This window comes from Daktulosphaira vitifoliae, unplaced genomic scaffold (genome assembly GCF_025091365.1).
Source record: "Daktulosphaira vitifoliae isolate Bord-2020 unplaced genomic scaffold, ASM2509136v1 Scaffold_3, whole genome shotgun sequence".
NCBI lineage: Eukaryota > Metazoa > Arthropoda > Insecta > Hemiptera > Phylloxeridae > Daktulosphaira > Daktulosphaira vitifoliae.
The window spans coordinates 17,977,351-17,993,972 of record NW_026099574.1 but is presented as its reverse complement, the minus strand read 5'-3'; the positions used below and the strand labels follow the sequence as shown (position 1 = coordinate 17,993,972).

General features: G+C 31.2%; 1 protein-coding gene across 8 annotated transcripts in view; it reads right to left on the bottom strand.

Moving 5' to 3' along the window:
• LOC126902986 (protein pangolin, isoforms A/H/I/S) overlaps positions 1-16,622 on the bottom strand; it is a 38,234-nt gene that overhangs the window by 6,898 nt on the left and 14,714 nt on the right. For 2 of the 8 annotated variants that reach the window (XR_007703394.1, XR_007703395.1), the window contains exons 1-5: positions 4,292-5,804; positions 3,983-4,103; positions 2,987-3,077; positions 2,255-2,347; positions 1,694-1,846 (exon numbers count right to left, since the gene is read on the bottom strand). Coding sequence is in view for 4 of the 8 variants with exons in the window: in XM_050680837.1 (XP_050536794.1) it covers positions 1,694-1,846; positions 2,255-2,347; positions 2,987-3,077; positions 3,983-4,103; positions 4,292-5,434 (1,601 nt within the window). In the remaining 4 variants the exon portion in view is untranslated. Of the gene's footprint in view, positions 1-1,693; positions 1,847-2,254; positions 2,348-2,986; positions 3,078-3,982; positions 4,104-4,291; positions 5,805-12,348; positions 12,388-16,622 lie in introns of those variants that run through there. The other 6 variants (XR_007703393.1, XR_007703392.1, XM_050680838.1 and 3 more) reach the window with 6 other exon arrangements.

The following is a 16,622-nucleotide window of genomic DNA, read 5'->3' as shown; positions in this document are numbered from 1 at the left end:
AGTAAAGTGAAAAACGGGAGATAAATGTTTGATATAAGAATTAGTTTCAAATATCAACTGTCAACGACGTTCTCGGAAAACGAATAAATTGCAAAATTCAGAGTCGTTATGAAAATGCAAATTCAAAATGAATTAATGCAATTGTTAAACATAAAACTATGTAAAAAAAATTCAATGAAGTAACTAAATTACAAATTTTTGTCCTATAAATACGTTAAGTTAAATTAAGTGATAGTATTCAAATTAATTTTTACGCTAAAAAAGTGATCAGATCGGGATTATAGGCTTCAGACGTTTTTAAAAATAGCGAAAAAGACGTTTAGCGCTACTAGAGAGTTATAATGAATATTGGAAATATTCGGAAATAAATTATAAATTGACCAGTAATTTTCTTTATTAGTTCTCATAAAAAAATCTATTTAATCATGCATGTTGTCATTTGAAAAAAAAAAATTGACATCCTTGTATGGTTCAAGGGATAAACATATACTTGATAAATTGAGAAATTCGTAAAATAAATACCTAAAAGAAACAAAAAAAAATTCCTACTGTACCTGAATTTTGTTCAACGATACACGTCGAAGGAACACAAGACGTAACTATAGTTGAAGCTACAAACGCTATAATTGTGAAAAATGTTGCTTAATTTAAGCGGTGCTTAAAAGTTAATGTCCCCAAAAAATTACAGTCAATGTTGTTATTTTAAGTTTTCACTTTATATTGAATAACTTTTTGATAATCGAACGGATTATTGTGAAATAATAATAAAAGAAAATGAAAAACCATCCGCTGACTTGTCCTCTATGAGAAATTGACCTCTTAAATAAAAAACCATCTAATTTTTGGTAAATAAAATAATTTTTTTTTAATTTGTTACTCATAATATAAATAAGAATTATATACAGTGATTTTAACACTGTCAACAATATCAATCAATACTAATAAAGAAAAATATCTCAACTTCACTGTGCTGGTTATCAACTATATTTAATTAATATTATTACTTATTTAATTTATTATTTATCAGGTATTAATATAGAAGTATTGTATTTTAATTAAAGAGAAAAATCATCGCTGATTAACGTAAAAATTAAATAAGTTGAAGATAAAAATGTTGTCATCAATTTTGATTCAGTTATCAATTTTTTGCGAAAACGTACCATCATGACTTATTGACAATTTAAATATTAAATTGTTAATCTCGAACCGATTAATTAGTTTAGTAGAAACACAAGAATGCAATTATACGTTTAATGGACTTCAATCAGTTATAAAACATTAGAGTTTTTAAAAAAACCATGCAACTATAAAATAGTGTATCTACTTTAAAATAAATAAAGAATGGCTGCATAAATGTATACCGCCAAAGGAGAATCCCTGGGCGGAAATACGAGGGGCGCGTTCGATAGATGCGTTACTATGGATACTGTAGTCCGGAAAACTACCAATGGGAAGACTCGAGGGAAAAGTTCTCCCTACACATTTAAATAAACGTACACCCACGTATTCGTAGTCTGTAATCCAAATGCAAATTATTTCCCCTAACAAAGTTCCCTTTAGTCGGCACGATTGCAATTAAAGGATTTACTCAACCAATAATATCTGCCTGCACCCCGGTATAAAGCTTAAATGTGAACTCCACTTTATACTTCCATTAGAAAAAAAAAAAATTAAATAAAAATACTATACACACATTGCGTTGTACCTGTGGTTCGAATCTGCATGCAGGTCTTGTCTCACTCCCGGCGTTACAATTGCCGGGTGAGAGTGATGGGTATGGTGAGATAAATGATGATGAGGAGTTGAACCACTCATTAGGCCCGTAGGTGAAAACCTATACAATTCACTGAAAAAAAATTGAATGCTTAAATTATTTATGTTTTTAATAATGGTTCAAAACTATAAAATTTCTTTTTCAATACGATAAAAAGTTTTACAATCACCACCGAGAAAAAATGATAATTGTAATTTGTAGTAAATTAATTTTTTCTGTTTTTAGCTTATTCTTAAAATAGGAATTTTTCATAAAAAAATGCTTGAGAAAAACGTTTTAATTTTGAAATCTACTCACGCATGTATAAAAAATAAATATGTTAAAGATAGAAAGTTTAAGCTAATACAACTATATTTAAATATACCTACTCATAAACTTTATAAAGTTATATATTTTCATATTCTACATATTTTCTTTTATATTGCGTTTTCTAATTCTTAGTGCATTAATTCGATTATTTAAAATAAAATGTATACTTACTTAGTTAAGCTCGACCCCAATGAAGGCGGGTAGGACCCTCTGAAACCAGTTCCAGCCGATGAGATCTGATGGTACATACTAACTGGCGTGTGCCTAATAAACAATAATAGATTACTAAAAAAAAAGTTAAGCAAAAAGAATAATAACTATCAATGTACTTTATAAAGAAATAAGAGAGTTATCAGATAATGCGAAAACGGGAAAGGAAAAGAAAATCGGCTTAGACAAGATTTGTGGGAAAGTAAAGACTTGTAGTTGAGAAAAATGGGGGAGAAACACGATTTTCTTTTAACAAATTGACCGGAATAAGAACAAACAAGGGTCAACGACAGACAAACTAGATTAGAGGTTTACTTAAAGTGTCAACTGACCACAATCCCCTTTTCTTAAACAACGTTTATACAGTATTCACTATATTTTAAAAATAGAATAATTTTCTTCTATATTATAAAATTAAATCATAAAAGAATTAACAAATTATAAAGTTGGTACATGTAGAGATTAGTCAATATAATCGTATACCTAGCAATATTATAAACCCAACAGCATCTCTGTTAAGAAAAAATTTAGTTTTAAACTAAAATATTTTATGAATTAAATGGTTTTTTATTAATTTAAATATTAAACTTTATCATATATATTTTTAATATTTTACAAATTAAATAAAAAGTATTTGTATTATTTTATTAAGTTAAATTTTTTCTATGGAAACAATGTTTGTAATTAACTTACCATGATGCTGCAACTTGGGACATATCCGGACTTAATAATGGATATGGGTATTGGCTAGTCGGAAAAGGGTACATTGAAGGCCTCGGAAGTCCTAGAAATAAATACTTATGATAAGTATATAATACACATTTATTTAATAGTTAATATTATCTTAAAGTTATTATTAATGGAAAAGTTTTTCACTATACTAGTAGTTAATTATGTGGATATAATTCCACATACAATTTGCACTAATTATAACTAATTATACCAAAACACAAACTAACAATGATTTTGATATTTTTTTAAAGAATATTTAGAAAAAAAAATATTTTTAATTAAACTTTTATCCAAGATTTTATCTTGAAAATTTAAATAAATGAACAACGCATAGGTTTATGAGAGTAATATTTTCTCTTATAAACATACATACATTAGTCATAATAAAATCTAATCAGGTTTAAATACTAATTTTTTATTAATCTAAACCATCTTACATTTTTTGATATGCTTATTTCTATAGTTATAATACATACATGTGTATATATTATATTATCAAAAATAAGAATAATTAATTGTTTAAAAAATCTTATTTATAGAGCTACAAATCTAGCAAGTCAATAAGGTTAAAAAGAAACCAAGTCGAACTTATAGTGCTCGCTTATATATATTGTGTAAAACTTTAGATGTTCATTTTTTATAAAACACACTAACATAATTTTAAATTTATAGTCATGTAAAAACATTTAAATCATAAAACAGAGGTCGTTGAGAAATTAGACTAGTAGGTTCGTTATAAGCATATAACCTGAGGGGATAGCAAAATAATTGTTAAAGAGTCGAGGACTTTTTTCATATCCCTTTTGTGTCACCATAATTATCATGGTACAACGGTATTGTTTTCACCGCAGGCTTTTTGAAGGGATTGGCTTCGTCAATGTCTACGTGCACTCATATATTTAGGGGTTCTTTAACTTTAAAGGGTGAAGAAAAATCGATATAAAAAAATGTACTCACCGGGCGCTTTGTCAAGCTGGTAAGGAGGAATGCCCATGTGGGCGGGTGGTGGTTGGGTACCCAGTTGCTCGCCGTTATGGCAAAAAAACGGATGGGCTGGTCCTAAACCGATTTTACTAGCCTGTAACAAACAAAAACATAATTATTAATAAATTTTAGATCATTTGTCAATTAAAGATTAGTGAAAAAATATTAAAAATAGAAAACAATTTTTTCGTCTTACACAAAAGATAAGAAAAATAACATAGCACACTAAAAATAAATTATTTTTATTATTTTGTAAACTGATAACCCAAATAGAATACGTGCCTGTTTAGCATAACTTATCAAGTCTCTTATCGTTATAACGAAAGTCGGTTCGAGAGGTTGTGTTTCAACCCACAAAAGTGCTTTTTTTAGATGATCTACAACTTGAGGTGCATGCGGAGGTATTTCGACATCTTCAAATTTTGCCGACTCAATTTCCGCTTCAACTACTTCAGAAGGATGGGATAGCATCCAAATCAACATTTCATCGTTTGACACTTGCATTCCAAGATCATGGATTAACCATCGAAGTTCCGATATCGAGTATTTTAATGGAAACGACCACGTAGTATTTTTCCAGCATTTTGCAAAAGATTCAGTCGTTACTTGTAGCCAAGCTCTATGTATTAAAATAAACGCATCTTTTAAAGTGTATTTTTTAAAAAAACTTTGTATAGGATTTTTACACTGTTGCTCTAATAAAATTTGTGTTAGAAGTAGAGTTGTGTAAGTAATTTTGAATTCAATAAACATAGATGATTCTGATATTGTATTCTTATCACATTGTTGCAAAGAAACTCCCTGGTAATCATGTTTCTCTGGAACATATGAAGCTTTCTCCATGACTAACACAGCTTTTGAATTAATTGATAATGCAGCAGGACAAAATTCTGTCTCAAACCACCATTTGAACAAATCCTGTGTGGGATGTCCACCGCCTCCTCCAGCATAAATAACAGGTTGTCCCAACATGTTAACAGATTCTATGCATGGAGGTCTCCAACGCTTACCTATCACCAAGACTCTGGTCCTGTGTCTCCCACTTTTGTTCCCTGCCATAAGAAGCCATACATTACGATCCTGATTGTTGGTTACATATTTCGTTTTGTCTGGTAATCCATTGATATCAAATGGTATAAATAGACCAGCATAGATTTCGTCATCGTTATAACCATCTAGACAACCTCGATTCTTCATAAACTTCTTGATCCAATCAAGAGTGATTAATGATATGATACTCGGAGACACTTTGCGCATTTTCAACATTATAATGCTCTTTTTTTTTAGGTTGAGAGGTGTTAGTGGTCGTCCTAGATTTTTGGTCCATTTTGAGTACCACAAATCGATTTTCTTAGTAACATCAGCTTCGCAGGTGATTCTCAGTTTTTTAGCATTTTTAACTGACATATGCTTCTTGGGTTTCATTTTTCTTGGGTTATTTTATAACAGCGGACATATCGCACGAGCGACGACTGTGATGCGACTGAAACTGGCGGGTCGTTTCACTCCAAATATATAACTAAAAGGAGATAGACGGGCTTCAAAGCTCAACAACAGAGATAGCTTTGAAAAAGGTCAAAGAACAAAGCTACTTTGACAAAGAACTCCAAAGTCGGTACCACATTATATACATAATACTGGGAATATGACCTTTGATGTTTCTCTCTTTGATGTAGCAGTGCCTCCGCCCAAACGGTTAAATGCACTTTACCAACCTTGTTACAAAGAACTTTTTGACTCAAAGGCATATTTAATTTGAATTTAATACAACGTTTATAGTTTTTAAAATTTCAAAAAGCTTTCATTTTTTATCTTTTAACTTAAAAATGTAAGTAAATTATGTAATCATTTTAGGTAAAAAAGTCAACTCTTAAGAGTGTTATAAAAAAGTTCTTCGATACATTATCGATGTTAGCAGTTAATTTAAAGCATATAGCAAAAAAATGATACAATCGACGAAAGAGTTTAAAATAAAATTCAATTTGTTTAACCCTCTGATGGAAGAAAGTAGACTACTTGCGGATTTCTCTAATTCGATAAATCAAAGTTTCGGAAAATCAATTGGGGTCTATAATTAAGTTCAAGAATCCTTATTTAGCGTTCCGGAAGTTTGATTATTTTCACAGCGAGTTGAACAATTTCAGTAACAAGTTAATTGAGTAATTCTCCCTTTTTTATATAAATTAAATTATTTAAGGTGCTAATATATTTATACTGAATAGTGAATAATTATAAGAACATATCTAGAAATAGTTAAAAGATTTTCAGAGATTCGAAAAAACATATTTAATTCAATCATGTATAAACTACAAACAACTAAGTTCTTAACATTATGTCAATATTTGTATATTTTTTTTAGTCTGTCGTACTATATTGCTCTATTTTGTTTGCACGACCGTTTATTATTAGGTCTGCTGTGTTCTCATCATCATGTCCTCATATGCTCTACTCCCAAATACAACATTATATATTAATTTGTACAATGTTGTCATTGTGCATAGTACCAAGGGATTTATAGAGGGGACCTTTTTTTTTATATACATTTTTATCGCATCTCAATTGTAAAGTCCCTCATTTTATCTTGTCATCGTCCCCTATTAATGGTTTACAGTTCTAATATCTTGGATGGCACGCGCACCTCGACATGAATGAATACACAAAATAGTAAGGGTTCATTCTATACTTAATGTTGGCGTCTCATAAAATCTGTTAAATCTATGTACTGTGTATCGATATTGAACTTTTGACATAATATACTTCCTGTCAGTTACAGCACAGTATAAATTTATATAGCACGCGTATGTCACAATTACCTTTGTTCAAATTTTCCCAGAATATTTCGTTTGATTAAAAAATGCGTAGGTGATGTAATTGAAACATCGACAAGACTCGTATTTTTACATACATATTCATATTTAACCACAAATTCACCATATTTTAACACCAATTTAACTATACTTTATACAGAGCCTCATTAGAATAACATTAGGAAACCCCGCGGCCAAAGAGGCCCCGCTGTGAGGATTTACACCAGAGTCCTCTTTATGCGTAGAATAACATTACCATTATCTAGCTAACTAATCCTTAAATAATAGACATATTAATGGGGAACATGGCAAAATCGGTGTGACAACGTATTTATGAGTCTTTTGTACTATTATTTTCATAAAAAAAATAAAATAAAAAAATAATAATAAACCCCAAAAATAATAAAAGGGCACATATGAATCAATATGTACACAAAACAATATCTCAATAACATGCATATTTTTTAAAGCCGTTCAACCACCACTCCCACTCGTTTTTTCAATCAAGATCTGATTGCAGATCAGTGAAAGGTTTCCGGAACAATACGAACCGATGAATATCTCGACGAAAAGCTCCATAATCGAGAGGGTTGTATAATAAAAGGACGCAGTATAATATAGGTCCATATGCGTACAGCGATCCTTATCATTTGCGAAAGTAATGGGACGGCTAAGTGCTTTGTCAAAACTAGGAATAAATCCAGACTGTAATGAACAAATCTGGTGATCAAAAATAATGTCAATCAAAATGTACTCATAACCTAAAATTAATGAAATTGAAGGAAACTGTATTATGGAGGGTTTTGAATAGTATACGGTCAAAACTTTATACCTTTTTAACGACACTTATATACATACATTCTATATAGTTAAAATCCATTATTATTACTAACAGTCCATTCTTGTTAAATTTGACTTATAGATAGTAATTAGTCAATAAATATTTATTTAACGTTTCAACTAGAAAATTTTTTATGGAATCTCGCTTCTGATTCTTTAACACGCCCGAGTTTTTCACTTAAAATTTTTATTTTTAGGCAAATTTACCGAAATAACAATTAAAATATGAAAGAATAAAATATATCAGCAGTAACTAAACATTTTTATATTATAATACGTAAGAATATTATTATTCTGTGACAAAATACTATACAGTTTTAAATTAAATGAATACTGTAAAACATACATACTCTACAGAAATAAATGTTTATGCATAGTAAATTATATTCATAATTAATTTTCTAACAAAAAATGTTTTTTTTATTTAGGTAAGTACCAATTCAACGTTAAATATTATAATAACAGAAAATATACGACAATAACGTCATTGACGCAGTTATGGAGAGTTTCATATTATTTTTGTCCTATTGCCAGAGTACTTGAATTAGTAAGTTCGTTAACATACCTTTCAGCGAATACTTGACTTGCTGTACGATAACGTTTTCAAATATTTATAATTGGACGTCGTCGCGGATACACTCGACTGCTGCTAGCGCGCACCAGAATAAAAATATAAGCTAGATCATTATTCAATTTTTTTTTTATTTATACAATAATGAATAAACAACAAGAGTGATTGATTGTAAGAGAAAAGCCGCGTGCCTTTTTTGCCACAACATTCTTTTATTTTTTTTACATAAATAGAAACGGAAATTAAAATGTCCGGTTAGGGAAAGACTCTTTATACATAAGAGTGAAAAGATCTCATTATTAATGGTTCAGAAAATCGTAGATCTATCTGAAAATACAAAATTATAGAGAACTTTTCAACTTCTTGATAAACAAAAGCAAACTATAAAACTCACAACTAAAAATAAATTAAAAACTGATTTAAATGGAAAATGTGTTTCAAAATAAATTAATCTCAGTAAACAATCATATTTTAGTTAAAATTACATTGAGAAATAATAAGAAATTAGTATTGAGAAGTATTAAAACATTTATGATTTGATGTTTTTCACAGTTGAATTTGTTTTCATTATCTTCATTCGTTATAGAAACAGATTGTCGAAAATACGGAAAATAGGATTTAATATAAGCTTTTTCTGTTTTTATATCCCCACAATCGTTTTTCTCATTTTGTTAATGCGCAAAGAGCGGACGGCAGGATAATAATACACAAATCCCAGACGATTTCTTTACATAGACGATCACAAAAGGAAAACTTAGTATACAATAGGAATGAAAAAATAAGAGAAATACAACAGTGTTAGGAAGTAAATATATTCGAAAATATTATGCCAAATATATATTTGAAAAAACTTATTGATGGTAAGTTGAAGTTTACCAAACTTCTGAGTTATCAAGTGTTTTTTAAACTTAAGAAGATAATTCAAACTGGAATAATCGAGTTACAGAACATCAAAAATAAATGTAAAAAAATGATGAAAGTTACTTATAAAATTGTTGTCCTAGATATTTTTGAATATTAAACAAGAAATAAGATCACTAATTATAATTCCATATTTATAACTAAACGATAATTTCACATGGCTTATAGTTAAATTCAAAATTAGACAATAAAATATTTTATTAAAAAATACTTTACAGATGAAAGACTAGTTCATCTTGTTCATCGGCACTGTCATCAGAGGGATGTAATGGGATAGGGTTGATTGGTTACAAGACAAGTGGACCGAATATGATGACTATCCCTCCCCTGGGCATTTGTATGGTAATGACGTTCATAGTTAGGATTGGGACACTGACGAGTGCAATTTTCATCCCTTTGAAGTTTTCCTTAATCCGGTTACTCGTTTCTACGGCCCAGTTTCTGTGAGCTTGAGCCACATTATCAGCTCGGTATCCTTCCTTTAGAAGAGTATGAAAGTAAAAAAAATGTATAGGCTTTCAAATGCTTCTAAAATTGAAAACAGGGTAAAAATTGGTAAAAAGATATGGAGGAATAAAAGAAAAGAAAAAGTCAAGTGCTGGTTGTACAATGATCAGAGTGCAAACACAGAAGAGGGAATGACCGCTATAAGTGGTTTACAAGCTCAGTAGGCCGTGAAATATGGATTATGATCGGTCGCGTGGGGGTATTGGAAAAGGGTTTGTTAATGGATTTATTATGATTGCACCAATCGTTTTGTAATTTGACCACGGCCTAGGGACTTGGAGCTGTGGGAACGATTTACGAACAAAAGCGACTGTAAGTATTTTACACCACGGCCAGAATTCACTAAACCGAGTAATTAAAAAACCCAAGTACTCGTTTCAAGTTGTTTCCATAAAACTTGGCAAAAAATAGCAATAAAAGCACAAGGAGACCGTATAATGTAAAAATTCACCGATTCTATAATTCTTCTATCGCATAACGTCCACAAAATGCTCGAAACAACTACATGACATCATCGTGCAATAACGAACACAATCAGACTACTGTTCAGCGTGTGAACCCATAAACGGGTACCAACAGCTAACATTATATTATTATTTTTATTATCTGAGATGTTTGAGGCGCGCTTATTACTGTTCTGTAGAACACAATGGACAATAAACGTGCAATAGATAATACTTTTTTTTTTACACAAAAAATCGTTTGCACAGATTACAAACTAGCTTACCGCCCCATTTCGCTAAAAATATAAAAAATGATAAAAAAAAGTAGCAAGTATAATTGAATACAATTATTTTTCTTAAAGAAAAAATAAAGCAAGTGGTTTAAATTTTCTTCAAATAATGCACATTGCAGTAGTTAAAATGGGTTTAGTTTACTTTTTCTCAGATGTTCTGGCACAGATAAATCCATGTCTACCCTAATCGTAAATTCATATTTACTTTTCATATTTATTTTTTCCTTGTTCTCATTCACCTTAGCTCGCCCGTAACTAATTCGAGACCGGTGGTAGTAATTGAAACTATACGGTATCCAGTACCAATATTTGCTCATCGACTATCTCCCCTATTGTCATTGGTACTTCATCATATATACACGTTAAAAAAGCCAAAAAAAAATATCATTAGATTACTCTAGGATGTCGTTTCCGTGTACTAATAGATTTTAATCTGATGGGGAGCCGCCGATTGTTTGGTTTAAATAGCGCGTGGTGTCCAAGGGAGGTACGACTATAAAGAGAACATCGCAAAAAGGGTTGACAACGGCAATTTGTCCGTTCTGTCACCCCCTTTCAGCTCATAGCACTCGAACAAAAGACCCTTTGAAATTTTAGGTATACGATATTAGTAACCGGGTATTATCGTCCTCTCATGTGCAGGTTTGAGTTAATTAAAAAACATTGTTGACAATGTAATGTAAAGTAAAAAGTAATTTTACAAATATAATTAACCTTTGATAGAATATTAAAAACTAAAATTATTTGATAGAGACTATTCAATTAAATATATGAACATGGTAAAAATATTAATTTTATTGTTCGTAAAATTCATTACCATATTATTTTAGTATTAACAAGTGCAAAGTATATATGTTTTTCAACAAAATGTTTTTACGACTTCAGTAGAAAGCCTACCTATGTCAAAATGTATTTTTTATGGCAAAACATTTAAAAAAATATACAATCAATAAGTTAAGGTAAATCAAATCCAAACGTTCTCACTTTTTGTGTAATCGACAAAAATAAAAAACGTCTAATAGTATAATAGTTTCATGGCGACATATACTTACACGTGTTTTAAAAACTACTATTTTTTTATTTGAAAAAAGATGTCTAATACTGGAATTTTTATGTGAAAGTAGTTCACGAGGGAATTGAAGTGAAAATTTGATTTGCACCCTTAGAAAGACCGGGCCTCTTTTTGTAGCTAAAAGTAAGCGAGAGCCTTTGATCTCACAACGAAATTGCGTCAACACCATTCCATACAACCTCCCGTCGTCCATCCTTTGTTTTGCACCAAGAAATTACCTTAAAATAACGCCCTTTTTGTTTGTGACCACCTCCCCTTTAGAACGGTTATAGAACTTTACTATAACCTATAAATATGTATACATTTATAGGATTATTTTGTGTTCTTTTGGGTATTCCAAAGTAAAATAAATGTGTATGAATATGAAAATATTTAAATACGATACCAAAAATGTTATAGCTGTTCAAGAAGAACGCGTCTTTTAAGAATTTATTCTAATAATATGTGTATTAAAAATGTTTTCATAAATATATTTTTTGTTGATGCATGTAAATCACCTAATACATAATTGTGACGTTACACGGTTAGTAGTAGTAATATTGATCAGAAAGTGTCACCAACAACGTTGTAGCATGGAAAAAGGGTTCTTCTGAGTACATGTTGATTAGGTTTTGGGAATTTCAAAGAGTACAGGCGCGTGCGCTAAAATGAAAAGCCTTTTTCACCTTCCCCTCAACTCGTTTTCGCCATCGATTTCAAGATGGACGACGGCGGCTGCTCCTCTATAGGCCCCGCCAACCGATCGTACCCTCTTTGCTTAACGATGTGACGAACAACAAAGCAGAGGAATGAAGGGTAAAACAAATATAGAGATTAAAATTGTTTGTACAAGGGAATATTAATTTTAAAACAAGCGCAATATTATAAATAGAAACATTAACTTACGGTTAAAGGATCTCTTTGAGATTCAAGATAGGAACTCATCTGAAACAAAAACAAATACATCGTTATTAACTTAAAGTACAGTAAACTTTTAGATAAAGTAAAAATAAAGGACATTATTTTTTGTTCAATTCAAACTCAAGTGTTGTGTCAATCCGTATTGTTGGTTAATTTCCAAAAATACAGTAAAATATTTGCCAACTAATTTGAAAAGAAATTTACAAATACATAATTACTTTTGATTTATCAAATATAATTAATCATTAAATTTTTTTTTTTAATTGTAGAAGTAACGTAAATTAAAACAAACTGATATTGTTTAAAAAAAAAAAGCGTTTCTGTGATATCATGAAAAAGAAAAAATCAACGCCTAACGGCCGGTTGACCAATGAATATACTCCGTGGAATTTAACCGTCAAATGTTTGATTTTAATCTATGAAAACTTCAATCTCATCATAGTAGAAAATAATAGATTTACATTGTTCTACTCAAAATTAAACTATAAAACCAAAGTAAGCATTTTTTTGTAATTATTTATATTTGATATCAGTATATTATAATAAAACGCATTATTACTTTTTTATTATCAATAAAAAAAGTCATTTTTAGACAGTTTAAATTGTTTACAAAATATCGTTTGGACGGATTTTCAAAAACGACTTTATTATACGTCTCAAGTGTAAAATGAACAAGAGTAATGGTCAATTGACTTGGGAGTTCTTTCAAGAAGGTATAAAAATATAAATCTTTAAGTCCTATGTTTAGAAATCAAAATGTTCTAGAATGATAAAGATTTAAATCGATATTTAACTTTAACACGACAAACTTGATGAAAGAATAACACGAATACACATACATAATTGTTTTTAGGGCTCCAAAATACAAAGCAAGGACTTTCACACGCAATGCCTATCGATATCAAAGCAGAAATAAAAAAGCAGCAAGAAAGTAGCCTAGAATTTGATAACGACTCGTTTTCTCTAGAAAATGAACTAGAACTTCATAAGACAACGTCCAAAAATATCAAAATAAATACAACAAAACAGATAATGCAGCAAACAAAACCTGAGATTGAAACCGACGAAAGTGAAAATTCAATAGAAGAAAAAGAAACAGCAGTTACTCGTAAAGAGAGGAAATCGCTTCCTCTTGTATTTGACGCGCTATCAAAAATTGATAACAGTGACATGTCATCTTCAGAAGATACATCCGGAATAAGTACTGGTGAAAAGTGTACGTACATGGGTGAACGAGAAACCCTACGATCGTTTTGGGACAAATGCATGTACGATTGCTTCAAGTCAAAAAGATGCGTCGCTGGCGAAAAACCTAAGCGCAATTATCGTAAAAAACCCAAAGCGCTCAAGCCCGTGGCAAAAAAAAGAAAATCGTTACCACGCCCACTATCCTGCATAGATACGTCTGGAATGGCCAGTGTGCATAACGGTATAATTTTTTTTAAGTTAAAATTATCACGTTGAAATTTAATCCTTTTTTTTTTTTTACATACTTTAACAAACATTCTCCTTAACTTAATTCCAACATGTTTTCTTTTTATCCTCATAACAGTCGACTATTTAAACCGTTATGAAATGCTTCTATACATGGATCCACTAAATGGCGCCGTTGCTTCTTGGCAAAAGGAAGACTTCGAAAGAGCTTTTCGCATGGTGAAACCCTCAAAAGTATTAAACCCCGTAAGTGTATCAGATGTTTTAGCCCTTAAGGATGACTCGACAGATTATACAAATTCAGACACCGATAAGGAATGACAAAACAGTGCTTAATAAGAAAATTGACCATTCAAGTAAACTAAAATTGTTTATTAACTTGTTTACTGTTGTTTTATACAACCTATGAATAAAGCCAACAATACAATTTTTTTGATAAGAGCATGAAACACTTTATTAAAAACAAAGTTTTTTTTTTTGAAGTTAATATTGCTATGAGAGATTAAACGTTAAATTATTTAGACAAAAAAAAAAAAAAAGGGTGTATTATTATACATAATATAGGTAGGTATATTTTATTTTGTAAATACATAAGTAACTAAGGTAACACCTCTATTAATTTTGATATGTAACCGTATACATAAAAAAAAAAAATCAAAAATAAATTGGTTAATTTTATTTTGTTTTATATTAAATAAATACAAGTGAATTTGACTCATTTTTTTGTACAAGTTGGCGTCTCCTTAAAAGAATTCGCTTTAAAAAATAAAAAGGAAATGATATAAAAATAGTCTAGCCTCTATAGTTCATTTTTTTATGCTATATTATTAATATTTTCAAAAACCGTGTATCTGGCTAGTTTGTCGGACTTGGAATGTTTTCAAATCTAATTTTACATTAATATTAAGTCTGGTGCACCGACCACATGTTCACGGCACAACGGAAAAGGATGCTGTTTTTTATAGCTAGACTCGGCATGTGGATCGAAGGTATAAAACGAGCGTAATAACTTAAAACACCAACAATAGTCGTTCACATAGAAAGTCGTGTTTACGAGGTCTATGAATATTCAAAACTCATGAAATGTGTCGTTTGTCAACGATTGTATAAAATTAATTGCTGGTATCGTAGTTGTATACACACTGACCAATAAATAGAGAACATAAAAAACAAATCCGATGGGCATTTGACAAAACAACACTCTATAATCCGTTTATTTTGGTATAGTAAACGTTGAATTGTACACCAACGCGGGGAATTACACACATATGATATCTTAAACGTTTTGACACTTGACATAGGGACACGTCGGGGTGTTAACAATGTGTCGTAACCGCCACCGGCGTTTTGTATTTTTTCCCCACAAGATGTAATTATCACCCCGTCCGTGGTAGTCAAATTAATGAAATTGGTATGTAATTATTTTTAACCGGACGCGCCGGCTTAACTAAACTAGACCTACGACCACGTATTATTAGTGCAATCAGAGAACAAATCCACGTTGTTTATTTATATTGACAAATACCGACATTTTTTGTACTACACACTGAAATGCGTGAGAATATTTCACGGTACATAATAGTAAAAAAAAACGCAAACACAATACCGTCCGAATTCGGTACCGGTTTTAAGCGTATAATATTTATATTATTCATAAAGTGATAGAAGATGAAGACGACGGCGGAGGGGGAGGGAAAATCAAAACGATATTTTCGTGCGTAAATATATTATGATATCCATAGATTTAAGGTGCACGCACCGCGTCCAATTTCGAGACGCCTACGGTCTCGGTGTTTCTTTCTCTTTATTTTTTTTTTTACTCGTACAGTCGGGGCGTTGTGGTGAAGTACCCTGTTTAGCATGCCACTTGCCATGTGTGTGTGACGTGCACAGGCGACTGTCACACCGCGGCTGCTACGACGACACTATGTGGTGTACTACTCCGTACGTGTCTTTGAGAGACCATCAGGCGTTGTGTCGCAAACGGAATATTTAATGTAGAGAAAACGCTAGCGGCGGGTGGGACGACGAAGCAAATAAATAATGCAAACCCTAGTCTATTTTTTTTGTTTTTTTTTCCCCCCCAACCAATACTAAACTGTTAAGCACAGGTAACGAGCGCTAAATTCAAACACCGTTTGGTTAATGATAGACCAAAGAAATCTTCCGCCCAAATAGCACTTTGTATTGTAAAAAAATAATAACAGCGAGCTATGCCACTCGTCGTATTAATTATTTATCTTTGCGGACAGTTAATGTTCATTAGTTACACCGTATTTACATATTGTAATTTACCCGTCGGTAATTCTACGCCATATGCTTAGAACACAACAACGTCGTACAGAAATCAAACTGGAAGATTAATAAATGCATTTTCCGTTTGATCTGTAAACATTGGTTCGATTCCTGCAACAAACTCGATCTAATAACACTATCCGACGTCCGTGAAAGCACATAAATCTTTCGGATTATAAATAGTACACATTCATGACACATACCAATTCTCTCCAACACTGTTAACTGCCACACCCCAGTATCGCGCTTACCTGTGCCCGCACGTCATAAACCAACTTGTACGTTCACTGCGCACCTCCTTGTCTTTATCATCCTCCGAGGAAATAACTATCCGATGAAACGCGGATAGTATACTACTCGAACCACTACCAAAAAATAACCAAACCGATGTATAACAATGCGGGCGTTAGCACGTGGATCGTGCACGTCCAAGAGAGTAAACGTGTTAAAAAAATATATAAATAAAAAACGTACGCGTTGGATTATTAAACACTACTCAAAGCAAAGTTCTCTTTCGCAACTGAATGAAC